The sequence below is a fragment of the Ornithorhynchus anatinus genome, chromosome 4 (assembly GCF_004115215.2).
Source record: "Ornithorhynchus anatinus isolate Pmale09 chromosome 4, mOrnAna1.pri.v4, whole genome shotgun sequence".
Taxonomy (NCBI): Eukaryota; Metazoa; Chordata; class Mammalia; order Monotremata; family Ornithorhynchidae; genus Ornithorhynchus; species Ornithorhynchus anatinus.
In genome coordinates this window covers 57,006,232-57,033,157 of record NC_041731.1, presented here as the reverse complement: position 1 = coordinate 57,033,157, position 26,926 = coordinate 57,006,232, and the positions used below count along the sequence as shown (strand labels likewise).

Here is a 26,926-nt window from a genome sequence, read left to right as displayed (position 1 = left end):
AAGGGTCTGGAAGTCAGAAGAGTCCCGGCATCTGATCCAACTTGTTTGCCCGCTCTGTGACCCTGGGCAATTCACTTAATTTCTTGCTCCCCATTTTTGGTTTCTGGTCCCGATCTCTTAACTTCCGTAGTAAGTACTCACCTGTCGTTACGTCCCGATCACTTTTATTCCGTAATGCAGACGACTCCGCTGATGAGAAAAATTCTGTTCCTGAAGGTCCTTGAATATTTCCAGGACACTGCCACGGATATCTACTAGGATCCCTTTTCCGGCTTTGTGTGATTTCAGATGAGTATTTTCTCCCTTTGCAAGAGCACAGAGCAAGGCTTGGGAGAAAAGTGGGGAAAGATATCCTAAGCCAGGAGAAAAAGCACTTGAGTTTTTACCGTAATGGTGATGGTTTGTGTACAGACCATCCACGCTCCTTACTCACTGTGATACTCACTGGCAAGACCAGTGACTGCAGCCTGTGACCATGGAACAGTGTCTTTTCTTTCCTTTTAATGGTATTTAAGTGCTAATTATGTGCCAGGACTGTATTAAGCCCCCGGGGTAGATGCAAGCTGATTAGGTTGGACGCAGTCCCTGTCCCACACGGGGCTCTGTCTTTCTTAAGGGGCTCTGTCTTTCTTAATCCCCGTTTTACAGATGAGGGAACGGAGGCGCCGAGAAGGGACTGGCCCAAGATCCCACAGCAGACAAGTGGTGGATCAGGATTAGAACCCAGGACCTTCCAACTCCTGGGGCGTGCCCTACCCGCTAGGCCGCACTGCTTCTCTGTGTGGATTTGGATGCCCTGATACTTTGGTGGTTTAATAGAAAACCTGGCCTGAGGGACTATTTTAGCCCCTGCCTCCGAATCACCCCTCACCGAGACAGGCTCACCCGGGACTGGGATCCTGATTCCATGCCCAGCCAGATAATAATGATAATGGTGGTATTTAAGCGCTTACTATGTGCAAAGCACTGCTCTAAGCACTGGGGGGGATACAAGGTGATCAAGTCGTCACAGTCTTAATCCCCATTTAGATAGCCCTCCGTCCCGGATGATGACTTCATACGGTGCCCTGTTCGGAAAGGGTACGGTTTGAATGTGGAGTGGGAGAGAAAAAAAGGTTAAAAAAAAAAAATCCACATGCTTTACCACGTTAGTCAGTCCCCTCTCCTGGGTCAGGCTGGTGGAAGGACAGCCTAGTGTCCTCCCATTACCTGGATCCAATCGGGCAGAGTTGGATGACCGTCTCTGGGATGAAAAAGTTCTACTGGGGAAGCAAATGATTGGGATGTTCTTAAGGGAAAAGAGCAGAAGCGGAGCAAGAAAAAAACGAGCCAGTTAGAAGGTAGAGAAATAATGGGATGGGAAAGGAACATAGATTGCAAGAAGTTCCTCTAAATAAAATGTCTCCTTCCCTTTTCAGCCAGGTTCACTTGTAATAGCCTTAATGAATGTATTGAGTGCTGACTGGGCAAAGCATCGTACTAAGGGCTAGGGTGAGTTCAGTAGAGTAAGTAGACATAGTCCTTGCCCACGCTATCAATACTACAAAATTCTGCTTGGAAACGTTGTCCCGAACCTCAAAAAATATCCATCTGGAACATCTGATTTGCTTCACATGTTACGGTCTCAGTGTGATGTCTTTCAAACTACACGTTCGATTTTGAATAGACCGCTGTCGCTCTTTCCAGGAACTGTACGGTATAAAATCAGGCCCATAAATAACAAAAACCAAAGGAGCTTTTGTAAACTCTCTTTATTCTGTCTCGTCAGTAATTTGTTTTTCTAGTATTCCAAATGAGTGTTGAATAAATCTCATGAGAAATAAAACGCGCCTCTCTGATTCTCTGAAATAACGTCAAGATTACAGTTCTTTTCAGAGGGAAGTCCTGGAGAGGAAAACATGCTGTATGTGCCAAAATCTTCTAATCCGTCTCATTTCCGAGGTTAGGAATGATGAATAACTGAGATTTTTAAAAAGGTTTCAATATTTAGTTTTATAATCTTGTCATTTATCTATGATGACTATATTTCTGGGGTTCGGTATTTTTTTTTTTACGTGAAGCACATCACAACCAGAACGTAAGATTCCCAGCGCTGTCCATCAGTGTGTGCCGTGCTGCCTCGTCAGTCTGAGGGACACAAAAATCAGGCAAGTTTTTCCAAACTTTAAAAATTTTTTTGCAAGTGTAGACTCTTCCTGGAAAATTGTAAAAACCACATCTGATGCCATAAGAAAACCCTCAACTTTCCACGCTCGGCCCGTGTACTAGCTCCTCCCTTACTTGCCAGTGAAATCCCCCGCAGACGGTTGTTCGAGCAAACAGTCACATTTTTGTAGCAAGTACATAAAAATATTCCAATATAAAAATCTTATCTGCATCATTTGTTTGCATTTAAATACTTCACAAAATGATATGGTTTTATACAGTGGACTTGGAGGGAATGTGAACTGATATAAATGATTCGTTAATGATGAAGGCACAGCTTTTACCTACATAAAGAACCAAATAAGAACTCTCTTGGCTTTGGTTAAATCCATCTTTTGGATATGGCAACCTCTAAATATAGGCACAGCCCAATACTGTGAAATACCTCTAATGTAATCCCACTTACCAAATTAATGTAATTTCAGTTGAGATGAATCACATAACCCTTGGGAGAAGAAAGGAGCTACCGACGAAAGATTTGTTTTTAAATTTTTACCGAATTCCTTTTTTCTGCAGGTAATATTAATAAGGCCATGTCTCAAGATTGACTCTGTAGTTTCTAATCATTCTTTCAATAAAAATATACTTAGAAATATACTTCTCACCCACCTCTTGCTCCTCAGTTAACTACTGGTATTCGATTAACTGAATAATTTGTGGAAATTTTTTTTCAATGGGAAAGTAAAATACTGAAAGTATGTTCAAAAATTAATTTTCTTCTTCTGTAAGGTCTACATCTTCCTCCTCCTCCTCCTCTTCTTGCTGATCCTTTCTTAATTGATTGGTGGAATTCTGCTAAAAGTAAAGTTCAAGAAACACTTTTATCATTTATTTTGCTAAACAGAAGTAAATAATTTCCAGGCACTTTATAATGTAACTGCAACAAGGATCACATAGGAATATTAGAAGAATTAAGGAGCGCGGTGGGAGAGAACCAAAAAACCTTTAATGTCCAGCACTTTGCTCTTTAATAGGATTGTTTCAGTTTTCATGCAATTATAATGATTGGAATTCTTAAGCTTTCAAGTTGTTAATTTTAACAAACACCTCACGTGTCACCCAAGGCCCTGAAACAAAGTATCTGTTCTCCTCAATATCACGCAGGGCCGTGCCCTTGTCCTTTTCCCCCACCGTCACTGAATGTGGAGCTTACTCATCGATAGGAACACTTACGGCCTTCACCGCGTGCCTAACACGGTGAAGCTCACTATTGAAACCGAACAATTCAGGAGATTTGGAAGGAAGGGGAGAGGATGAACCAAAGGGAAAGGATTTACTCTTGGTTCTCTGCACGTCTGGGAGAAATAAATCGAGCACCAACACCAAAAACCGGCCATCTCTGATGTAAAGTGGAAATTCGAGGTCTGGAATAGTTGGTGGGAGGGCAATACGCTTGGGAGTGGGTGATGGAGTGGAAGACAGCACAGTTGTAAGGATGGATTCTGAGTGAACTAGGCCTCCTGGTGCCTTTCAATATACTAATATATTATGGCAATAATGTGTTTTAAAATATTATTAAAAACAAAAATATGCCGTCCTTTAAGGCAATAAAAAAGGTATTTATTGACCGCTTGGGAGAGTAAAATACAACAGAGTTGGTTATCGTGTTTCTGTGATATCGGCTGTCCTTTTCTTTTTGTTTGAGCTCTTTTGGGGCAGGGACTGTGCCTACCAATTCTCTTTTTATTTTACTCTCCCAAGAGTGTAGTACAGTGCTTGGCCCACGGTAGGCACTTAGATTGATCAGTTCAGATGTGTGCATCATACTGAGCTTACGTGTGGGCCCGTTTAAGGTAGATCTCTTTCTAGACCACCCCAGATCTTACCACCCCGGGCAATTATGCATTCGCATATACGTATTCAGTTTTCTTAAAATGGAAAATGAATTAAAGTTTGTCTACTGAAGCTAGAATCAAGTCTAATTGTTTTAAACGTTGTGCCTTCGTTTCAAACCACAGTTAAGGTAAGTCAACTAAATGCTTGAAATACTTGCTCCTCCTCCGATGCATCTGCCTTCACCACCAGCAACCGTTATTGCCCAGGCGAGCATTTCAACAATCGGTGCTCTTCCACTCCCCACCTCAACGTGAACGGCTTTAGGGATGGTATCTTGGATGGCCAAACGCCTCTCGTCAAGACCATTACCACAGTGGAGGCGTGACCTGCTGGACATTATCCCAAATTAAATCTGCGGGGGGGGGGGGGGGGAGGGCGGTCAGGGTGGCCGTGCTTGTCCACAGAGGCCACGTTCCCAAAGGAACCAATGCAGAAGTTTATCTTCCTCATGGGGCAGCCCAAGCAAACCACAGAACCTCCTACGGTGAACATCCAGTGATTTTTCCACCCTCCTGAGTGTCCAGAGGAAAATGAAACCCAGTACAGATAAAAGTTTCCCCATTTCAGGATCTAATTCATTTCTTTTCACGTACCTGCCCCGTTCCAGATACGCATTTTGCTGAAAGAGATCTCTGCAGTGGTGACTTGGAATTTGCTCTCACTATATCTAAACGAGATGGGTAGTCTGATGGATAAAGAGAGCTCCGGAAAATCTGTACAAATGATAAAAGGAAATGCTGTAGGAAGAGAGACCTAGGGAAAAAGTGCAAGACCAAAAGGGAACAGCGTTCTGTGGCTGAAGACCGTCCACGACAACGATTAATGATCATTTTGATGAAGGAGCTAAGCCTAGTCGACCGGCCAGTTACGAACTCCTTTTGGTAAAGGCAACATCTCTTTCTAGTTAGTGCTTCTTGGAACTCTTTTAGAAAGGAAAGAGACCGATGGGCTAGACGTGATTCATACCTAAGGCTGACCTTGCCAAGTCTTTATTGCCATTCACTTTTTTCCATAAGCTAATAATCTTACAGAAATATTAATTTAGGCTAGGCCAATCTGGCAATACGAACTTGAGACCTCGAAGCAACTGTAATAGATCAGCCAAAGGATTCTGCCAGAAATACTCATTTAACAAAGGTGGGGGTTTTGGGGATGAGTGATCCTGACAGCGACTTCCTCACTTCACGCCATACCCCAAGCGGTCCATAATCTCTTAGGAGTCGTTCAGAGTTTTCCCTGCCGGAGACTGGGAGGCGAATAAGCAGAGGAAGAGTTATTCGGAAGGTAGACGGTTTTTGTACGGAAAAAAAAGCAACGGGGAAAGCCACAAGAGCACAGAGTTGAAAGCCAGCTCTGAGGCAAACATTTCAGAATTTTAGGATCAGGGCATTGTCTGTCTCCCCCTCTAGCCTGTAAGCTCACTGCGGGCAGGGAACGTGTCAACCACCCCTAGTATAATATACTCTTCCAAGGGCATAGCACAGTGCTCGGCACACAGTGAGCATTCAATAAACAGCACTGGTGATGACGAAGGCTCGTTTGTTGTCTGTTCTTATCACATCTGCGCCTGAAGGATTCCTCATTTTCACACGGTGATTTCTAGTCCGTAGAACGGGGGATGTTGAGAACAGTCACATAACGCCCAATTTAAAAATCTGTACACATTTGCCATTTTACTCAATATCTAAATATCCACTACCCGGCTTCGCCACTTGCCTGCTGTGTGACGTGGGGCGAGTCACTTACTTCCCTGGGCCCCGGGTTCCTCATCTATAAAACGGGGAAGAAATATCTCCTCCCTCCTACTTACTGAGCCCCATGTGGGACCGGGCTTGCGTCCGACCTGATTATCTTGTCTCTACTCCGGTACTTAGTACGGTGCTAGGCACATAGTAAAGGCTTAACAAACACCACTCATTATTATTAGTAATATTAGAATTTGAACGATTCTGTGTAAGCAAGGAAAATAAACCAATAGGATGTTAGTTTAATACTTATACCTCTAAATCTTCTTCTTCGTCAATCTTTTGTATATTTTGATAGGCAGCAGTGTAGACTTCTAAAGCTTTTCCATGAAACAGCATTTCAATAGTAATAAATTCGGAAAATATATTCTAAAGATAAGCACAATGGATTTTTTTTTATGTTAACATTTTCGTTTATCAAAGCATCATTGACATAGTGTAGGTTCCCCGAATTCTGTGACATCCTATAGAATACCGTTTGCGCTTCACTTCAACACTATTTGCCAGAAAGTAATTTAATGCCTGTCCTCCCCCCCAGACTCCTGGTGGCCAGGGAACGTGTCTCAACATGGCTCACTGGAAAGAGCCCGGGCTTGGGAGTCGGAGGTCATGGGTTCGAATCCCAGCTCCGCCACCTGTCAGCTGTGTGACTTTGGGCAAGTCACTTCACTTCTCTGTGCCTCAGTTATCCCATCTGTAAAATGGGGATTAAAACTGTGAGCCCCATGTGGGGACAACCTGATTACCTTGTATCCCCCCAGCGCTTAGAACAGTGCTTTGCACATAATAAGCGCTTAACAAATACCACCATTTACTGAGCGCTGTGTGCACAGCACTGTACTAAGCGGTTGGGAAAGTACGATACAACAATAAACGATGACAATCCCTACCCACAATGAGCTCTCAGTCTAGAATCGGGGAGACAGGCATCAATATGAATAAATAAAATGACAGATACGTACGTAAGTGCTGTGGGGCTGGGAGGGGGGAAAGCAAAGGGATAAATAAAATGACAGGGGTGCACATAAGTGCTTTGGGGCTCGGAGGGGGGAAGAGATTAAGGGAGAAGCCGGTGACGCAGAAGAGAGTGGGACATGCTCCTCTCAGCCAAAGGTTCGAGCAGCAAGCGCTTAGTAAAACAAGCGCTTAGTATGGTGCTCTGCACATAGTAAGCGCTCAATAAATACGATCGAATGAATGAATGGCAGTTTTGAAGGCTGAGTAAGATCCTGATGCGGCCTGCTAAACACAGGTTCAAAGCAGGCCTGGGACATTTCTACCAACAGATGATCCCTTAGATACAGAAGGGGCACAGTCGATGTCTGCTCCCTGCACATCTTTTTCCTGTGGGCCAAGAAGATCCCTGGATTGTGGGAGAACGAGCCATCTAGCATGAAGAGAAACTTGGAGAAAAGAGCCACCCAACCCTAAGATCTTATCCTCCAAAAGTTCCAGGACCTCACCGATTGATTTGCGAAAAAGTCACGACTCATTTTGGCATAGATGTGGGAGTTACAGAGAGGGCTAAAGCGTACCGGGAGGAAACCGATGTGAAGAAGAGCTATTTTTCTGTGGGTCAAAGAGCACAGGCGCCCGTGTGGGGAAATACGTTAATATCTTAGAAATTCTGAAAAAAATTACTGGCTACCGCGAATGTTCTAATCTTCGCTGATGTGCACCTTTCATTTAAACGCTCTTCGCCACATTTCTATCACCGTTAAGCCTCCCGGTTCACTGCTTATCGGTGCGTCGCGGTGCCGCCCAGCCGCAGCTGTCGGTTCAGCGTTAGCCATGCAAATCTCTGACAGGGAGGACGATTCTTTGAACTGCCTTAACCCTGGCGAAGTAGTTAAAAATCCTCCATTACTACTTTTACAGGCAAAGAGAAGCAGCGTGGCTCAGTGGACAGAGCCCGGGCTTGGGAGCCAGAGGTCATGGGTTCAAATGCCGGTTCAGCCGCTTGTCAGCTGTGACCTTGGGCACTTCACTTCCCTGGGCCTCAGTTACCTCATCTGGAAAAGGGGGATTAAGACTGTAAGCCCCACAGGGGAACAACCTGATCACCTGGTATCCCTTGCCAGTGCTTCGAACGGTGCTTTATACATAGTAGCGCTTAACGAATGCCATAATATAATAATAACAGTAATCTCAGAGCAAATAGCAGCAGCAAATAGCTGCTTACCTCAAAGAGTTCTGATAATACATGCAACCTATTGAATTCGGAGTTGAAGATTCTGCAAGAAGCGTATTCTAAAACCAGCTTCCTGGTTTTGAGCTCGTGAGAAGCAGCACGGACCGGAAAACCAGAGGAACTGGGTTCTAATCCCGGCTCTGCCGACTTCCTGCTGGGTGACCTTGGGCAAGTCACTTAACTTCTCAGTACCGTGCCTCATCTGTAAAATGGGGATTGAGTACCGGTTCTCCCTCCTACTTGGACTGTGAGCCTCATGTGGGGACAGGGGGTCCGACGGGGTATCTACCCCAGCGCGTTGGATATTGCTTGACACACAGTAAGCACTTAACGGAACACCATTTAAAAGAGTACGGCAGCATAAAATAGGGATGAACGGAACTGGTCTTTGATTGTAATTTTTACAATAATGGTGATGGAGACCGGGATCAGGGCACTTGCATTTCGGACATGCCTGGCCTACAACTAAGGCATCGGCTTAGGCTCTTGGTGAATTTCCCAGAGCAGCCAAGTGGCTGAGACACCTCCAGAAATCCAGGATCTACCAACTGTCCTAAATCATTTGTTCAGTTGGCAGAGTTTTGTTTTGCTGTGGTTCCCTGCCCTCCTCCTCCGACTTGACGTGTGGCAAAGATTATGAACGCTGAACCGTATCGTGGTCTAAAACTTCAATGTTTCCAGAGGGCAGTTAGGAAGGATTTTAATGGCCAGCAAAAGGGATCAGTGAGGCGCCTGAAATTTCAGGCTTTAGATTTCTCACCTTTTTTAAAAATCAGAAATGGGAAAAGGTTGCCAGGCTTTAACGTGAGAATTGCCTCGTTTGAGGATTAGCAAATATTCCTATTAAAAAACTCTTCATATAGAGTTCTGCTATTTCTTTTAGGTGTTCTTGAAAAAATGAATAAAACTAAATTTTTCTCTATCTTTGATAATTATAAGATGTCCAAATCACCCTTCAGAAATGGAAACATTGTCAATATCAGATATAAAGTCAATTGAGTCCTTTGGCCAAAAAAAAAAAAAACCCCTTTGAGGCAGGGCGTTCCTCAAGATCTTCAAACCTTCCTGAAACTCAAAATCTGCTTGAAAAACCTTTTCTGAGCCTTAACATATACACTTCTTAAAATCCCCAGAAAAGACAACGTTTAACCTGGAAAATCTGAAGACAGCGGAAATGGAGATGGAAAAAATATCTGTCAACCAGTATGACGTACCTTTATATCCTTTATTTTCTGCTTTTTCAAAATTATCAATAGTTTCCTCGAGCTGCCGACTTGTTCGGGTGGCATCCATTGTAGCCCTCTGTAATTCGGTTTCAGCCTAAAAAAAAAAAATCCCCCAGTCACAAAGAATGCACTTGAAGGAGGGCGTGCTGTGTGTAATAATATGTATAATTTAGTAGGAGTGCTTAACAAATACCGTCATTATTATGTGCCAGGCGCCGTACTAGGCGCTGGGGGGGATACAAGCAAATCAGGTTGGACACAGTCCCTGTCCCCTGTGGGGTTCACAGTCTCAATCTCCATTTTACAGATGAGGCAACTGAGGCACAGAGAAGTGAAGAGACTTGTGCAAGGTCACACAGCAGACCAGTGGCAGAGATGGAATTAGAACCCATGACCACAGTTGCCTGCAATTATTTATATTACTGTCTGTCTCCCTCTCTAGGCTGCTGTAAGCCTGTCGTCGGCAGGGAATACGTCTACCAACTCTGTTATATTCTCCCAAGATCTTACTGCCGTGCTCTGCACGTAGTGAGCGCTCAATAAATACCACTGGTGATTAGGATGACGATGATCTTCCGGGCGCGGGTTCTTGTCACCTTTTATATAATGGCGAAATGCTTTCTCCTTTAACCACGTACTGTCTACTCTAGTTTTTAAATGCTTAATGCGTAGTATCCTCATGCTTTGGCACAAAAACATCTTGAATAATACACTTAAAAATAGTAGGTAGTAATCAGAATATTTAAATTGTACTAATATTAATTGTACTAATGAATGCTACACTGTGTATCAGTAGCATTTAAGTAGCCTAAACAAAGTCTGAGAAGGGATAGGGAATTAACATTCCACAATACCCAATGAGGGATATTTTATAGTTCAAGATTTTCCGGGTTGTTCTGGTGACAGCGGGTCATTTTACATACACATCAATAAAGACTGTCTGCTGCATGACTTTGGGCAAGTCACTTAATTTCTCTGTTTCAGATCCCTCCTCTGGAAAATGGGAATTAAGACTGTGAGCCCCATATGGGACATGGACTGTGTCCAACCTGATTAGCCTGTAATTTCCACAGCACTTAGTACACTGCCTGGCACGTAATAACTGCTTAATAAGTACTATTAAAAAAAGGTATATACATATTTCTGTTATATAACCACTGAGATGTACATTTCTCTGAGAAAAAAACCTTCCGAGGAGGCAATATCTCTCAAACATCAATTTTGAATATATTTCTGTAAAACAAACTTTTTGTACATTCAAATAAAAGAAAAATCCAAATAATTACCTACTAGTAGATCATTTCCATCCGGTTGTACGCCAGCTTAAGGGTTATCAATGCTACAATTTGGTCAGCTTTTCTAATACATCGTACATATAGCTTTTCCCTCCTATTGTATTTTATGATTAACGTTGACCTACATTTGCCACGCCTTTGCCTTGGTGGATTTTTCGTTTACAGCTCTGTGCAATCGAGGGCTGGCAGGATCTGGCCTCAACGCGGGGTGGCGGAGGGTCCCGTCCCGTCCCCGCCGGTCGGCAGTGCGGCCCCCATCCTCTTCGCTGGATAGCCGGCCACCCCATCCCTCCGGGTAGCCTGGGTCGCAGTCATTATATCTACTTTCGCTGGAGGGCCTGCAGAAGGTTTTTCTGCGGTTTCACCATCAACTGTGGGGGCATAATAATCCCACACGGATAGGAAGGGGAGACTGAAGTGGATGGGTACTGAGCAGTTCTGTGATCACTGGATGAAGACACATTGTAAACGTGGCTGCTCGGGTCCTTATTTAAAATTTTTTGGGGAGGAAATATGAACAAAAAAGGCTTTATTTTGAAGATCCATCTCCTGAAATATTGGTCAGAACCCACCTGTGACTGAAGTTATCCATAAAGGAAAAAGAAAAACATTTGAAATAGAATGTAATGTATTCTTTTTATGAACCGTACCTCCGGTTTCTAATAACCGTAACGGTTGCACCATCAGCTAAAAAATCTTGCATCAATTGTCATGAAATTAAGGGAAAATGTACTCCACATTACAACTGTTCATGACATGTCCACGTTTTTGAGGAACGCGTAGCTATCTTGTGGGGTATATCTGTATTATCTAAAGCTCCACTAAAACCATAGAATACAGTTAATATCTGGTTAGAAGGAAAACTTTGTTTGTGAAAAGCCTGAGATTCTTCAAAACTTGTACTTTCCCCAGTGCTTAGTATAGTGCTTGGCACACAGTGTTTATCCAATACTATAATTAATAATAATGATAATAGTGGCATTTAAGCGCTTACTGTGTGCAAAGCACTGTTCTAAGCACTGGAGAGGATACAAGGTGATCAGGTTGTCCCATGTGGGGCTCACAGTCTTCATCCCCATTTTCCAGATGAGGTCACTGAGGCCCAGAAGTTAAGTGACTTGTCCTAAGTCACACAGCTGACAAGCGGCTGAGTGGGGATTGAACCCGTGACCCCTCTGACTCTCAAGCCCGAGCTCTTTCCACTGAGCCACGCTGCTTCTCTAATTATGAATTTATTAGTATTCTTATTTTTATTACTAGGAGGAATTAAAAATTGCAGAAAGGAGTAAAGGTTCAGGGCTAGAGGATTAGATGTAGTAGTTATCCACAGAAAGGTGATAGTTGAAGCCGTGGGAATAGATGAGCTCCCTGAAGGAGTGTGAATCGAAAAGAGAAAGGGACCCAGAACAGAGCCTTGGGGGACACCCACAGTTAGGAAGGGGGACGAGTTGGTGAAAGACACTGGGAAGGGTTGGGCAGAGAGGTAGGATGAATCCAGAAAAGTGTGATAAAGTTTATGATATGAACTGAAAGGATACGATGATGTGTCGGTCTGAAGGGTTCCGCTGGCGAGTTCTCTCTAGCTGAGTAAACTGTTTAGCTTCTCGATTCTTTGCTGTTAACGTTGCTTTGAGATCTTCCTGCCAGAAACATTTGGTTACTGAAATGGTATTTATCCGATGATTAAAACATTCTTTATAAATATAGAAAAGGGAAATTTATTACAAAACTTACTTAGATGGAGCCACGCAATTATTCATACAGTCTGTTTCAGATGCCAAATTAAATATCATTCATTAGGACCCTACTAAGTCATAATTTGGGAAAATTTAGGTAAAATATTATTTTCTAGACTGTGAACTCGTTGCAGACAGGGAATATGTCCATCAACTCTGTTGTACGGTACTCTCCCAAGCACTTACTACAGTGCTCCGCAGACGGTAAGTGCTCAATAAATACTAGTGATTGACTGATTATAGCGGACTAAATGGCAAGTGAAGCTAGCACCCAATCACACGTACCAACTGAAGTAGAACGATTAATCGTCTTCGAGAAACAGAATCTTTGATTTGGTAGCTCTGCGATAAACAAAATCAAATTTTAACACCTGGCCAGAAAAGGTTTAAACTAACTCTATCACTCACGTTGCTGATATTTCCCTCAGTGAAATGGCTCAAACTTCTTCCAAAGCGTAAGTCTCTTTTTGGGTTGCTTGAACTGGAGAATCTAGGTATGGATGTGTTTGTGATAAAGGAGGGGACGAGGGAAGTGGAGAAGGCTGCTCTTTGCTTTAGGGGACAATAAATAAATATAGGACAGTGTTTTGTTTTTTTTTTTTAAACTAGAGACACTGAAACCCAATATAATCAACCAGTGGTATTTATTGAGGGCCTACATGTGCAGAGCTCTCTACTAAGCACTTGGGAGAGTACAATACAGTGGAAGAATCACCGGTTACAGCCTCCGTTAACAACTGAAGGGACAACTAACTCGGAGCCAAGTGGCCTGAGAAGGCTCGGCTGGGGAGATTTCCATTTTTGTGCCCCTATCAGGCCTAAGCCTTCCCATGGTAAAGGTCTTATTAGAGAATATTTCAGGTTAAAAAGGGCATGATCTCCACATTCGAAGGAACCTTTCATCGCTTTAAAAATGCTGTGATGTGTTTGCCTGTCCAGTATTTTGTCCCTTTCTTATTGAGACTTTAAGCCTGTCAAATAGGAATCTAGTCCCATCTGCCAACTAATAACGATACTGACAACGGATGTTTAAAGAAACACAGTATACTCAGCATTGAAATACTGAATACGGATTTCAAAATCGACACGGATGTTCCTGACGGCTTTACTGTTGCCTGCTTCCTCTCACTACTGACCCTCCTGCTCCACCCTATTTTACCCATTCAGCCACCAGGATGCACACTCGATCTCATCATCTCTAGTCCCTGTACAAGCGCTAACCCCTTCGATCGTATTTATTGAGCACTTACTGTGTGTAGAGCAAGGTACTAGTACTTGGGAGACTACAATATAACAATAAAAAGTCATACTCCCTGCCCACAGTGAGCTTATACTCTCTCACACCCGACTCCTGCCTGCCTTCTCTTATTACCCACCCTCACAGATCTGTTCCGTTTCTCCACAGAGTCCTCTGCTCTTTTGGCTCCCTCTAATTTTCCAAATCCAACTTGCCCCTTTTGGTCTCCATACCCATCTTACTTTCTCTCAACACCCAAATCCACACCCTCAATCCAACTACTGAACACAATTCCCTCGGTCTCCTAGCCTTCTGTCGATCTTGTACTACTAACTAATCTTCAACCCTGGATAACATCCACGTTACACTCCGTCTGCTTTTGTGCACGAGCTGGAGGAAATCCAGACACTAAGCTGACCTCATGCCTCTAAACCTCATCCTGAGAAGCAGCTTGGCCTAGTGGATATAGCATAAGGCCCGGGAGTCAGAAGGACCTGGGATCTAATCCCGGCTCTGCCACTTGTCTGCTGTGTGACCTCGGGCAAGTCACTTCACTTCGCTGGGCCTCAATTTATCTCATCTGTAAAATGGGGATTAAACTGTGAGCCCCATGAGGGACAAGGATTAGATTGTATCTACCCCAGCACATAGTATGGTGCTTGGCATATAGTAAGCACTTAACAAATACCATTAAAAAAATGGTATTTATTGAGTGCTTAATGATTGCTAAGAGCTTGGAAGAGTACAGTACAACAGAGTTGGTTAGATATTTTCCCCACCTACCTGAAGCTTTCAGACTAGAGGGGGAGACAGCCATCAAAATAAATTACAGATATATACATAAATCCTGTGGGATTGAAGGTGTGGCCAATGTGAAGAGCTTCAAGGATACAAATCCAAGTGCGTATCAAGCACTGAGCCAGGCATTTATCACACCCTGCTACGACTACCGCATTGGCTTCCTTGCTTCTTCTCTACCCCCTAGTTTTCCCCTCTCCAGTCCATACTTCACCCTGCTTGCTGCCCAGATCATTTTTCTAAAAAACAAGTCAGTCCCTACTCCTCTAAAATCCCTAAAAGTTGCCCGCTCACCTCTGCATCAAACAGAAACTCCTTACCATTGACTTGAAGGCAATCAATTCTCCCCCTCCTACCTTACTTGGTTGATCTCCTACTACAGCCCAACCCATGGACTGCTCTTCTCCTGCCAGCCTACTCTCTGTACCTTCATCTTGTCTATCCCACCACCAACCCCTGCTCATGCTCTCCCTATGACTTGGAATTCTCTCCCCCTTCCTATCATCAACACTCTCCCCACCTTCAAAGCCCTGCTGAATTCCCATCTCCTCCAAGTGGTCTTTCCTGACTAGGCCCCCATTTTCCCTCCTCTCTCTCCCTCTTTGTCTGCTGCGTCACCTTGGGCAAGTCAATTTACTTCTCTGTGCCTCGGTTCCCTCGTCTTTAAAATGGGGATTAAGAGCTCCATATACTTGGTTTTGTACCTATGGACTTTATATTTACCCCACTCTCAGCCCCACAACATTTATCTTTATATTCTCCCAATTCCCCTATCTATATAATTTAATGTCTGGCTCCCCTTTGGACTGTATGAAATTTCTCAAGCACACCATACAGTGCTCTGCACACAGTAGGTTCTCAGTCAATACCACTGACTGATTTATTGGCTAAAGTCAATCTTGATTCTCTTCTAGAGAATATGAGGTGTCTGAACATGGATCAACAAATCTCCAATGTTCAACTTTGGCTAATCTTTGTCCAGTCAAAGCGAAGTATCCTTTTCCAGCTGCTGGAAGTCATTAGCTTGTCAGAGAATAGAAAAAATGCCTTTAACACTTCAGAGCACACCTTCTCCTGAAAAAATGATCCTACCTTGGCTTCACTGACCTGGTACTCTTCCTGTCTCTGTGGTCGCTCAGTCTCTTTCACAGGCTCCTCCTCCACCGCCCACCCCTTAACTGTGGGAATCCCTCAAGACTCAGTTCTGGGTCCCCATCTACACCCACACCCTGGGAGAATTCAGTCGTCCCCAAGGCTTCAACTACCACTTCCGTGCAGATGATTCCCAGATCTACATCTCCAGCCCCGACCTCTCTCCTCTGCCGTCTTGTATTTCCTCCTGCCTTCACAGCATCTCTACTTGGATCTCCCACCAACACCTCAAATTTAACATATCCAAAGCTCATCTCATCTTTCCACCCAAACCCCATCCTTCCCCTGACATTCTCATCACTGGAGCCAGCACTGCCGTTCTTCCTTCCTGTCGAGCCTGTAACCGTGGCACTATTCTCAACTCATCTCTCTCATAAAACCCACATATTCTATCTGTCGCCAAATCCCGTCAGTTCTACCTTCACCTTGCTAAAGTCAACCCTTTCCTCTCCACCACAACTGCACCACCCTGATCCAATCACTTCTAACTAGCCTTGACTACTGCGGCAGCCTCCTCGCTAAATTCCCTGATTCCTCACTTCGTCCATATTCCGCTCTGCTGCCCAGATCATTTTTCTATGAAACTGTTCAGCCCATGTTTCCTCATTCCTCAAGGACTTCTAGTGGTTGCCCATCCACCTCCACATCAAACAGAAACTATGTACCACTATTTTTAATGCACTCAGTCACCTTGCCCTCTCCTACCTTACCTCCAAGATTTCCTACTCTAACCCAGAACACCTCTAACCTCGCTCCTCTAACACCAACCTACTTCCCGTACCTCGGTCTCATCTATCTCGTCACTGACCCCTAGATCAAGTCCAGCCTCTGGCCTACAACTCTTTCCCCCTGCATCTCAAACAGACGATTACTCTTCCCACCTTCAGAGCCTTATTAAAATCACATCTCCTCCAAGAGACCTTCCCGGATAAGCCCTCATTTCCCCTACTCCCTCTCCCTTCCGTGTCGCCTTTGCACTTGAATTTGAACACTTTATTTACCCCGCTCTTAGCCCCTCATCACTCATGTACATATCCATAGTTTATTTTACTGTCTCTCCCTCTCTAGAATGTAAGTTTCCTTGTGGACAGGGAACATGTCTACAGACTCGGTTATATTATACTCTCCCAAAGCACTTAATACAGTGCTCTGCACACAGTAAGTGCTCAATAAATGTGACCGGCTGACAAATGGAGAATGGAGCAGAAGCAGACGTGATTGGGAGAATCCCCGGCCATGAGCAGTGACTAGATTTATGGGAGCCTATTCCAGGAAAATAATCAACCTATTCCAGGAAACAATCAATCAACGGTATTTATTGAGTGCTTACTATGTGCAGAACACTGTACTACATGCTTGGGAGAGCATAATACAACAGAATTAGCAGCCTTGTTCCCGGCCCATAATGAGCTTACGGTCCAGAGGGTTATCTGTTAAATGCTTACTATCTGCCAGGCCCTGTACTAAGAACTGGTATATCTATGAAGTTGACTGTAAGCTTCCCCCTCTATACTGTAAGATCGTTGTGGGCAGGGAATGTGTCTGCTTACTGTTATATGGAACTCTCCCAAGCGCTTAATGCAGTAAGTGCTCAATCAGTATGATTAAATGGATCTGTTTGGATACAGTCCATGTCCCACAAGGGGCTCCCGGTCTCAATCCCCATTTTATAGATGCGGTAACTGAGGAACAGACAAGTGACGTGACTTGTCACACAACAGATGAGTGGCAGAGCTGGGATTAGAACCCAGGTTCTTCTGACTCCCAGGCCCGGGCTCTACCCGGGAGAAGCAGCGTGGCTCAATGGAAAGAGCCCGGGCTTGGGAGTCAAAGGTCATGGGTTCGAATCCCGGCTCTGCCATTTGTCAGCTCCGTGACTGTGGGCAAGTCACTTCACTTCTCTGTGCCTCAGTCACCTCATCTGTAAAATGGGGATGAAGACTGTGAGCCCCACGTGGGACAACCTGATTACCCCGTATCTACCCCAGCGCTTAGAACAGTGCTCTGCACATAGTAAGCGCTTAAAAAATACCAACATTATTATTATTATTACCCACTTAGGCCGTGCTGCTTCTGGACACCCGTTAAAAACTGCTTACTAGGGCTGGGCATGGACAGAGCACCCTCTCTTCAAGGAGGCTATATAATCCTTTGGCTCTGGGAGGAAGGGAAGGGTGGGAAAAGGGAATTGAAAGGATGGGACCGTAAATCCCATCAACGACAGGATTTTGAAGGTCAGCTCCCCTTACTGGTGAAGGTGAGAAAGAGGTGAGTATTCCCAATGAAATGACTCCATTTCTGGGGATACATTTATATAAATCACAATATTCTAGAGCAATCAGATTTTAAAGGAAGACTTCTGCACTGCAAAAAAAAAAAATTCCAGCCATCAAATTTTTACTAGATTTTCCCAAACTTACTGTGCAGTCCTAAAAAGTAAATACTGAATCATTATTTTGAGTTGGGCCCACAATTTATTTTTAATAAAATTTCTCTTGGGCCACGGGCTCATGGGTTTGGACCCATTTGCAGGTCTGGTTGAAAGGTTAATTAAAATGACTTCCCGGACCAGTGGAAAAACAGTCAGTTGGTCCGGATCAGGTTTTTTTAACTAAGGGTTTTGGATAGAACCAAAGACAAAATTAGGGAATGCCCTTCCAAAAATATGTATCTGCTTGGATACAAAGTAACTTGGGATCAGAAGAAGAGCTTGTTCTCAAGTGCACTGCTTCAGACATGGTGCAGCAAACATGTTTTCCTCAAGGAGAGCTCATCAAGAATGTAACCCTTGTGTTCTAGGAGAATTGACTGTCCTGTGCTTAATTCAGTGACATTTTAACCAGTACTTCAAGAGGTTTTGGGGAATTCCATAATTCACATGAGGATTAACAAGCTCTTCTAAGAAAGCACAGACTGTACGGAACAGACTCCGGAATGATACTTCAGTGCTATTTAATCTTTTCATGAAACTTTCAGCTGCAGAGTCCTACCTTTCATCAGAATATTTAGAAATAGTTTCTTAGGAAAAAAATCATACATGAACTTACCCTTTTCATTTTTACTATGGTTCCATACGTCTTCAGCGGTTCAACGACTTTGGCTTCGAGTCTTTCAACCTATGGAGAATGAGCGGAAAAGCGTAAGAAAGCAGCAGAATTCTCCAAGTGTGGTTGGAGAGGTTCCTCTACAACTTGAGGACCAGATCGGGATTCCTCCAACGGGCTACGAAGTCATAGTTTTGACCACCGCACCGAAGTTATCCAGGTACCACCACAGCCATGCATAATAAAGCAAGTCAAGTCTCCTCATTTAAAACGACAGAGATGGAAATTGAGAGAGTCTCAGAAAAGGACCTTCTAGTCCCGGGCGAAGGCAGAGGGGAACATGTGGTGAAGGAGGATGAGGAGTAAGGTCAAAAGCAAGGGGGATGAAGTAAGGGGTGATTGAAGCCTGCGTGGCCTGCTCAATTCACATTCACTATCCTTGTGGAGTTCATCTGGTCCCAGGGTTTTTCATACCACCGCTATGTATAGGATTCTCGAATGTATGTGACTCTCAAAGCTCCCTTTCTAGTCCTGACACCGCTCCTTCTCTGCAATCTCAGCTTCCCGCCTACCGCCTAAATGTCTCTACGTGTCCCACAGGCAACTCAAGCCCAATATGTCTAAACTTAAACTCCTTATCTTCCCTCCACCAACTTTCCCATCACAGTTGATAACGCCACCGTTCTTGCCACCTGTCAAGCTTGATAGCAGCTCTGACTCTTCCCTCGCTTCCAAGCCCCATATCTGGTCTGTTGCCAAATCCTGTTGTTTTTCCTCCGTGATATTATTAGGAACCGCCCCTTCATAGTCAACCAGTGGTATTTACTGAGTGCTTACTGTGTGCAGCACAATCATATTTATTGAGCGCTTTCTGTGTGCAAAGCACTATACTAAGGGCCTGAGAGAGTATAACAGAGATTCCTATCCATAAGGGGCTTAGAGATAACGCCACCGTTCTTGCCACCTGTCAAGCTTGATAGCAGCTCTGACTCTTCCCTCGCTTCCAAGCCCCATATGTGGTCTGTTGCCAAATCCTGTTGTTTTTCCTCCGTGATATTATTAGGAACCGCCCCTTCATAGTCAACCAGTGGTATTTACTGAGTGCTTACTGTGTGCAGCACAATCATATTTATTGAGCGCTTTCTGTGTGCAAAGCACTATACTAAGGGCCTGAGAGAGTATAACAGAGATTCCTATCCATAAGGGGCTTAGAGTCTCGAGGGTGAGACAGATGATAAAATAAATTAAAGATGGGAAAGTGGGAGAGTAGAGGGATATGTACCGTGGGGATAGGTTGAATAGCAAATGCTTACAGGGTATGGATCTGAGTGCACAGTGATGCAGAAGGGAAGGGAACTGGGGAAAATGAGGGCTTAGTAAGGAAGGCCTCTTGGAAGAGATATTACTTTTCAGTAAGGTTTTGAAAGTGGGGAGAGGGTGGTCTGTTGGATATGAAAAGGGAGGAAGGGACAGACCAGAGGGAGGATGTGAGCAAGGGGTTTGCAGCAAGCAATGGGAGAAGCAGAGAAGTGGACACGGCAGACAAGTGTTGGAGCCGGGTTTAGAACCCAGGTCCGTCTGACTCCCAGGCCTGTGCTAGACCATGCTGTTTCTCTGCCTCCAAACCCATAACCAAACTACCTACCCCGACAACCAAACTGAAGCCCTCAACACCACCATCTCACTCGCTCCCCTATCCCTTCACCGTTCTCGTACCACTAACTGACAGCCAGCTTCCTTTGCTCCTCTAGATGAGCCCGAGTGCTGCTGGTGGAAATAAAGGTATCCGGCAGACCTTGTCCGACTCAAACTTGTCCTTGCCTGCTTTAACGCTGCCCTCTCCTCCGCCCTGCAACATTATTTCTCCATCCTTACTGACTACCATGACCTCTGCCCTCGCAAGTTGTTTCAGACACTTAACTCCTTCTGATCGCCACCTCCCCCATCTCTTGCCCTTAATGACGTGGCCACATACTTTACTGAAAAAACTGAGACCATTAGGTGTGACCTCCCTAACATCTCCCCTGCTTTTCTCCAGTTCCTCCCTCCTCCTGCCCCTTCTTCATTTCCTTTTTCTTTTATGGTATTTGTTAAATGCCTACTATGTGCCAGACGCTGTACTAAGCACTGAGGTAGATACAAGAGAATTGGGTGTCCCACATGGGGCTCAGAGTCTCAAGCCCCATTTTACAGATGAGGTAACTGAGGCACAAAGAAGTTAAGTCACTTACTCAAGGCCACACAGCAGACGAGTGGTGGAGTCAGAATTGACTCCACTTGACTTCTCTGTGCCTGAGCTACCTTCTCTGTAAAATGGGGATTAAAACTGTGAGACAGGGACTGTGTCTATCTGGATAACCTTATACCTACCCCAGTGCTTAGAACGGTGCCTGGCACATAGTAAGCGCTTAACAAATACCATAAAAAAAAAATAATAGCAATAAAAAAATTCAACCCAAATATTCAATCCGTCACTAAATCCTGTCAGTTCAACCTTCACAACATTGCTAAAATCCACTCTTTCCTCTCCATCCAAACTGTTATCACATGAACCCAAGCACTTATCCAATCCCGCCTTGATGACTCTATCGGCCTTTTTGCTGAACTCCCTGCCTCCTGTCTTGCCCCCCTCCAGTCCATACTTCACTCTGCTGCCTGGATCATTTTGAACCAAAAATGTTCAGGCCATGCTTCCCCACTCAAGAACCTCCAGTGGATGCCCATTCACCTCTGCATCAAACAGAAACTCCTCACCATTGGCTTTTAAAGCACTCAATCACCTTGCCCCCTCCTACCTCACCTTGCTACTCTTCTACTACAACCCAGCCCACGCACTTCACTCCTCTAATGCCAACCTCACTGTGCCTCCATCTCGTCTATCTCGCCACCAGTCTCTGGCCCAATCCTGTCTTTGGCCCGGAACGCCCTACCTCTTCGTATCCGTCAGTTACTCTCCCCGCCTTCAAAGTCTTATTGAAAACACATCTCCTCCAAGAGGCCTTCCCTGACTAATCCCTCCTTTCCTCCTCATCTACTCCCTTCTGCATCACCCTGACTTGGTCCTTTTATTCAACTCCCCTCCCAGCCCCAGAGCACTTATGTACAAGTCTGTAATTTCATCTGTTTATCTTAATGTCTCTCTCCCCTTCTAGACTGTAAGCTTGATGTGGGTATGGAATGTATCTGTTAAAATGCACTCTCCCAAGAGCTGAGCAGTGCTCTGCACCCCCTCCACCTGCACATCTGACCCCATCCCTTCACACCGTATCAAAACACCTGCCCCTCTCTTCTTCCCTTCCTGACCTGTTCACTCTCCAGTGGCTTCTTCCCCACTGTTTTCAAACGTGCTCGTCTCCCCTATCATAAAAAACCCTCCCATGACCCTATAGCTCCCTACACTTACTTCTCCAACTCCCGCCTACCTCTCAAACTCCTTGAGTTGGCTACACCCGCTGCCTACACTTCCTCTCCTCTAATTCTCTCCTTGAGCCCCTCCAATCTGGCTCCCGCCCCCTTCATTCCAGAGAAACTGCCCTCTCAATGGTCACCAATGATCTTCTTCTTGCTGCCAAATCCAATAGCCTCTACTCCAGCCTACGCTTCCTCGACCTTTCGGCTGCCTTTGACAAAGGCTGTGGAGCACCCCCTTCTCCTGGAAACATTATCTAACATTGGTTTCACTGACACCGTCCTCTCCTGGTTCTTTTATCTCCCTGACTGCTCATGTCTGATGAGTCTCTTTTGTGGGCTCCTTCTCTGCTTCCCACCCCCCAACTGTAGGAGTCCCTCAGGGCTCAGTTCTGGGTCCCCTTCTACTCTCCATCTACACCCACTCCCTTGGAGAACTCATTCATTCACACGGCTTCAACTATCACCTCTATGTGATTCCCAAATCTACATCTCCAGCCCTGATCTCTCTCCCTCTCTGCAGTCTTACATTTCCTCCTGCTCTCAAGATATCTCTACGTGGATGTCCCGCCCAGACCTCAAACTTAACGTGACCAAGACAGAACTCCTTATCTTCCCATCCAAACCCTGGCCTCCCTCTGATTTTCCCATCACTCTTAGACAGCACCACCATCCTTCTTGTCTCGCAGCTCATACCCTGGACATTATCCTTGTCTCATCTCGCTCATTCAAACCACGTATTCAATCTGTCACCAAATCCCGTTGGTTCAACCCCCACGACATCGCTAAAATCCATCCTTTCCTCTCCATCCAAACTGCTACCGTGTTAATCCAAGCATTTATTCTATCTCACCTTGATTACTGCATCAGTTTTCTCACTGACCTCCCTGCCTCCTGTCTTTCCCCACTCCAGTCGATACTTAAACATTCAGTCCATGTTTCCCCACTCTTCAAGAACATCCAGTGGTCGCCCATCCGCCTCAAAGAGAAACTCCTTAACATAGGCTTTAAAGCTCTCAATCATCTTATCCCCTTTCTACTTGACCTCCCTGATTCCCTATTACAACCCAGCTCGCACACTTCGCTCCTCTAACGCCAATTTCCTCGCTGTGCCTCGATCTCATCTACGTCGCCGCTGACTCCTCACCCACATCTTGTCTCGGGACTGGAACTCCCTCTCCCTTCCTATCTGACAGACGATCACTCTAATCACCTCCAAAGCCTATTAAAATCACATCTCCAACAAGCGGCCTTCCCTGACAAGTCCTGGTTTCCTCTTTTCCCATTCCTTTCTAGTTTATTCATCTGTAAAATGGAGATTTAGAACGTCAGCCCGGTGTGGGACAGGGACTGCGTCCAATCTGATTAATTTGTATCTACCTCAGAGTTTAGTACAGTGCCTGGCACAAAGTAAGCACTTAAATACCATAAAAGAACAAAACTCAAGTACATATCTTTTTTACCTTATCGTTTCCTCCTGTTTGTAATTTATTTTGTCATGTATCTCTCCTGCTACACAGTAAACTCTTTAAAGGCAGGGATGTCACCTAATTCTGTCGTACTCTCCCAAGCACGTGCCTTGCACACAATAGGCACTCAGTAAATACTGTTATTGATTAATTAAGTGTGGCTGCCAATGTTTTCCTGGATTTTTAAAATTTTACTTCTTAGAGTCTGTTTCCAAAGGTTTGGGTCAAAAATAATATCCCATTCTTGCTTACTACATGCCAGTCGGGTCTGTCCATTTCATATTTCCACAACTGTTTTCTACAAAAAACCTACCGGAAATATCTCTCGCTCAATTAACATATATTGAGCACCACTAAGTGTCTTTGGCTGGTATCCCTACTCTTCAAATCCACCAGACAACAGCACTATCTTCAAAACCTCTTGGAAACTCACCTCTTTTAGGAAGCATTCCTCACTCATTTCCGCTACCCTGGATGTGTCATCCCAAAAGCCACCTTCAGCACTTATGTACATATCAATTTTACCCTCCACGTATTTATTCCATTTTCCCCTGTTTGCGTCTACCAATTGTATCTAGATTTGTCCACTTGCTCCCTCTGCAAGTATAGAGCTGATATCTGCCTGTACCTCTCATTAAATTGTCATTTCCTGGGGTGCAAAGACCATCGCTTTACACTCCAAGTGTCTACGACAGTTTCGCCACAACCTGTGTTTTCATTATGCCTTCTGGACAGAACGCTCATGAAAAATTTAGGAAATGGTCTTTCTACAGTGTGCGTTTTTCTGGACAGAATACAATCTGATGTTAGAAGAAACAGTTGTGTGCACGTGCAGAGCTTTAATCGAACCAAGAGTACTGTTATGTGATCGCTCCTGAACACGAGGTTAAGAAGACAGTCCTGGTGTTATAAGACAACCCACCATAGCGTACACTGCTCACAGTAGGTGTTCCGTAAATACTCTCAAGTCAATCAAACAATGGCATCTGTCGAGCTCTTACTATGTGCAGAGCACTGTACTTAGCATTTGGGAGAGCACAGTGTGGCAGAGCGGAAAGAGCAAGGGCCTGGGAGTCAGAAGGACCTGGGTTCTAATCCTGGATCCACCACTTGTCTGCTGTGTGACCTTGGGAAGTCATTTCACATCTCTATGCCTCAGTTCCCTCAACCGTAAAATAAAGACCGTGAGCCCTCTGTGGGACAGAGATTGGGTCCAACCTGGTTATCTTATATCTACCCTAGTGCTTCGTACAGTGCTGGGCACATAGTAAGCACTTACATACCACAATTATTATTATTACAACAGACTCAGCAGACACAGAATTAGCAGGCAGATTCTCATTATTTGGAGGGAAAAGAGAATCACGCCACTGATCTACATCCTCAAGGGTACAATACTTAATGATAATTACGGTCCTTGTTAGGTGCTTACTAATACTCATACGATAAATATGATTTTATTTGTTACAGCCTTACTATGTACCAAGCACTGTTCTAAGAACTGGAGTAGATACAAGATAATCGGGTGGGAAACCGTCCCTCCTCTTCATCGGGTTCGCGGTCTCAACGGGAGGGAGAATGGGTGCTTTAAGGCACGTGAACGAACACGGTTCTGCACAACCCGACGCTCCCGTGAAGCCCCGGGGCCGCAGCGTGGGTCAAATTTCGAATCCCATGAACCCCCTACCTCGGCTTGTCGATAATCCTGAAGTTTGGCAAACTCGTCGGCGAAGTTTTTTAGGCCGTGTTTCAAGTTGGGTGTTTCGGTGGAGGCGTACACGTTGATTTCATTCACCAGCAGGTCGGCTTTGTCCCTCAGTCGGGCGGTCTTCCGAACGTACGCGGCGAAGATCTGGCAGAGCTCTCCGAAATGCTTCTCCACGTTCGTGACGGCATCTTGCAGTTGTCTGGTCTGGGTGTCCCTGGAGAAAACAAAGCGGCGTGGAAAAGGCCGATCGATCACCTTTACAGCACGGCGCAGTGGACGGAGCCCGGGCCGGGGAGTCAGGAGGTCACGGGTTCTAATCCCGGGCTCCGCCACTTGTCCGCTGCGTGACCTCGGGCCAGTCGCTCCACTTCTCTGGGCCTCGGTTCCCTCGTCTGGAAAACGGGGATGGAGACCCGGAGCCCCACGGGGGACGGGGACCGCGTCCAACCCCATCCGCCTGGCTCCACCTCAGCGTTTCGTACAGCGCCGGGCACACGGCAGGCGCCGACAAACACCACGGTGGTCGTTATCGAGCGTCGCCGGCGTGCGGGACACTGTGCCCAGCGCTCGGGGGTGGCGTGCACGTCAACGGCCTCCGTTCCCTCGCCTGGAAAATGGGGATGAAGACCGTGAGCTCCAACGTGGGCCAACCTGATGACCTAGTATAATAACAATAATATTGTTGGTATCTGTTAAGCTTTGCGCTGTTCCAAGCACTGGGGTAGATAGAGGGCGATCAGGTTGTCCCCCGGGAGGCTCACAGTTGATCCCCATTTGACGGACGAGGTCACTGAGGCCCAGAGAAGGGAAGTGACTTGCCCACAGTCACCCAGCTGACCGGTGGCGGAGCCGGGATCCGAACCCACGACCTCTGACTCCCAAGCCCTTGCTCTTTCCACTGAGTCCCGCTGCTTCCCCATCCCCCAGCGCTTGGGACAGTGTTCGGCACATAGTAGGCGCTTAGCAAATACCAACCTGATTAGTATTGAGAGAGCTGGGGGATGAGTTACTAATCAGGTTGGTATTTAAGCGCTTGCTATGTGCGGGGCCCAAAGAGCGCTAACTGTCCCGACAGCCGGGGGACAAAGGGGGGGGGGGGGTCAGGGGTCACCACGTTGGGACCCGGCCGGTCCTGGAGATGGCCCCCGACCCTGTTTTCCGCTTCTTCCCCGGGGAGGGGCAGGGGGTGGAGGAGGGGGAGGGGTGGAGGAGGGGGAGGGGTGGAGGGGGGGGAAGGGGGTGGAGGGGGGGAAGGGGGTGGAGGGAGGGAAGGGGGTGGAGGGGGGGAAGGGGGTGGAGGGGGGGAAGGGGGTGGAGAGGAAGGGATGGAGGAGGGGAGGGGGTGGAAGGGGGGTGGAGGACGGGGGGGGAGGGAGGGAAGGGGGTGGAGGGGGGAGGAGGGGGGGAAGGGGGTGGAGAGGAAGGGATGGAGGAGGGGAGGGGGTGGAAGGGGGGGTGGAGGACGGGGGGGGGGAGGGAGGGAAGGGGGTGGAGGGGGGAGGAGGGGGGGAAGGGGGTGGAGAGGAAGGGATGGAGGAGGGGAGGGGTGGAGGGGGAGAAAGGGGAAGGGGGTGGAGGGGTGGAGGACGGGGAGGCGGTGGAGGAGGGGGTGGGGGTGGAGGAGGGATGGGCGCCCCCGGGCTGGGCCCTGTGCCCCCCCGCCCGCCGCCATCACAGCTCATGAGTTGACATGAGTTGACATGAGTTGGCAGGGCAGGGGCAGGGCAGGGGCAGGGCAAGGCGAGGCCGGGCGGCCGTTACCGGTTGTCCAGGCCGCGCCTCAGCATGTCGCCCTTTGCGGCGGTGGTCGAGGAGGAGCAGGAGGAGGAGGAGGAGCAGGAGCAGGCCCAGCGGAGGGCAGACCAGACCAGAGCAG

At 46.1% G+C, this 26,926-nt stretch overlaps 1 protein-coding gene across 1 annotated transcript; it reads right to left on the bottom strand.

Moving 5' to 3' along the window:
• Positions 1-1,735: 1,735 nt before the first annotated feature.
• CIBAR1 (CBY1 interacting BAR domain containing 1) lies at positions 1,736-26,926 on the bottom strand. The gene is given in 10 exon segments (XM_029062870.2): positions 1,736-2,997; positions 4,635-4,754; positions 6,042-6,155; positions 9,192-9,215; positions 9,217-9,297; positions 11,071-11,076; positions 12,037-12,138; positions 18,469-18,537; positions 25,030-25,264; positions 26,812-26,926. Coding segments are annotated over 10 exon segments (861 nt in total). The 5' UTR covers positions 26,838-26,926; the 3' UTR covers positions 1,736-2,913.